Source organism: Mastomys coucha, unplaced genomic scaffold (assembly GCF_008632895.1).
Source record: "Mastomys coucha isolate ucsf_1 unplaced genomic scaffold, UCSF_Mcou_1 pScaffold16, whole genome shotgun sequence".
Lineage (NCBI taxonomy): Eukaryota > Metazoa > Chordata > Mammalia > Rodentia > Muridae > Mastomys > Mastomys coucha.
In genome coordinates, this window is record NW_022196898.1 from 38,344,755 (window position 1) to 38,346,869 (window position 2,115).

A 2,115-nucleotide genomic window follows, 5' to 3' on the forward strand; every position below is an offset into this window, starting at 1 on the left:
ACTTCCGGTGCTGGCACTTGCCACTAAACCCAGTTTATTTAGTGGTGGCCGTCAAACCTATGGCTTCCTACAGGCTTAGGCAAGCACTCTACCAGCCGAAGGGGTCCTCAGCCCATGAGTGCATTTCTGGAGATCCTCCCGAGTCTGTTCTTTCTGTACCTGACTACTCCTGCTCCTCTTTATTTTAAAATTTATGCCTGTGTACCTCGTGCATGCAATTCCCACAGAGGCTAAGGGAGGGCTTTAGGTCACCTGGAACTGGAGTTACAGCTGGTTATGAGAGGCTAAGTGGGGGAGCTCTGCAAGAGCAGCAGCCAGTGCTCTTAACCGCTGAGTCATCTCTTTGCCCGAGCTTCTTTCGAATATGCAGGGAAATGATTTTCCTAAGAGGTTTCTTCATGTCTCAATCTGGTTTTCACATGACTTTGCATCTTTTTCTTTTTGGTTTTTCGAGACAGGGTTTCTCTGTATAGTCCTGGCTGTCCTGGAACTCACTCTGTAGATCAGGCTGGCCTCGAACTCAGAAATCCGTTTGCCTCTGCCTCGCAGGTGTTGGGATTAAAGGCGTGCGCCACCACCGACCTGAATGACTTTGCAATCTTATACAATGGAGGCAGTCATAGGTTGCAGACTATATTTTGATAAGCTCAGAAAAACGCAGGACAGCAATTTATATCTACGGATAACAGTTAAGTGGGTGTCAGAACACTCTTAATTCTGCCTCTCAACTTCTGGTTGGTTGTTGGTCTCCGGAGGAAATCTTGTTCAGAGTGGCGTCAAAGCTCCTTCTTAACCTAAGCTACTAATGTCACCGATGTTCTTCCTCGAGATTCTGAAAAGCTTTGGAGAGGAGGATACGGCTAAAGAAGAGATCACTTAGTTCTGGCTGGCGGTTTCAGCAGTTACAAAACCTTTTCAACAGTGAAATAGCATGCTGTTCAATACGCCCCTCCCTCGCTATGACGTTAAGAAACACACCCTATCATGTCATTGTCTGGTTACTTCTTTGGAAAGAGCTATTTTTAGTGCGGGGCAAACACATACTTGATTTAGAGCATGAATTATAACGTACAAATTAAAAGGCAGATTTGAAAATTCCTTTCACATTATTGTTTTTATCTTTATGTTTGCCCGGTTGTGTAGAAGGGAACGTGAGGCTAGTCTTTCCACGTGCAGTGCCACTCTGGGCTCAGGCTATCAGCCGAGAAGGCGGGGTCGTGACGTCACATCTGGGCGGGCGTGGACTGTTCTAAGTGCGTGCTGCCCGCGGGGGGGGCGCAGGGGGAAACTTCTTAGAAACCAGGCTGCCGGGCTCTTTCCCTTCCGGTTTCTACGCCCTTTCTCCGCGCGCTGGTTTCGACTTGAGCTGTGTAGTGTGGAGGAGGGACAGGATCCCTCCTCCCTTCTGCTCCTGCTGGGCGGATCCACTTTGTGCTTGGTTGTATTTCAGGGGTCCGAAGTGTCAGCGTTAGGCGTGGTGAAGCTTGCTGGCCCCATGGCCCCACTCGGAGCCTCCCCGCGTCTGGTGCTGCTGTTTAGCGGGAAGAGAAAATCCGGGAAGGACTTCGTGACCGAGAGGCTGCAGAGCAGGTGTCCGCGGGGGCAGGGAAGCCGAGGAAGGACGCTTTCGCTAGTGATGGAGGGCTTGCTGGAGGGAGCTCGTTGAGGGCAAGGAGGGACAGGATGACGCAGGGCAGGAGAAGATAGATCCTCACGGTCAGTAAAACAGCAGCCTGTACATGTCTCCCTCAAAGTGGGACTGCCTCTGCAGAACTATGAAGATGTAGCTCTGTTTTCAGGAAACATGAATTACTATAACTATCCAGGCACCCTTAACGTACCGTTCCTGTTTGATGACTGTGGTGTGAGGTAACTGGTGTAGATAAGGAGACTAACACGACTGTAAAGGGTTTTTCAAGTCCACGTCCTGAGTGTGTCTGTTCCAAAGAGAATCTACCCAGAACACCCTGGAATATTCTATGCGAGGCGTTGTGCGTCTATATCATCTCATTTAACCCACTTAGCTTCTTTACCAAATAGTGGTATTAGCAATTCCATGTCACAGGTGCAGGGGCACTTAGGAGCTAAGACCTGGCGTGTGTGTGTGTGTGTGTG

At 49.6% G+C, this 2,115-nt stretch overlaps 1 protein-coding gene across 1 annotated transcript in view; it reads left to right on the plus strand.

The window, feature by feature from the left end:
* Window positions 1-1,304: 1,304 nt before the first annotated feature.
* Pmvk (phosphomevalonate kinase) overlaps window positions 1,305-2,115 on the plus strand; it is a 9,621-nt gene continuing 8,810 nt past the window's right edge. Inside the window, exon 1 of the mRNA XM_031374529.1 lies at window positions 1,305-1,590. Coding sequence (XP_031230389.1) covers window positions 1,496-1,590 — 95 coding nt within the window. The 5' untranslated portion in view covers window positions 1,305-1,495. The remainder of the gene's footprint in view (window positions 1,591-2,115) is intronic.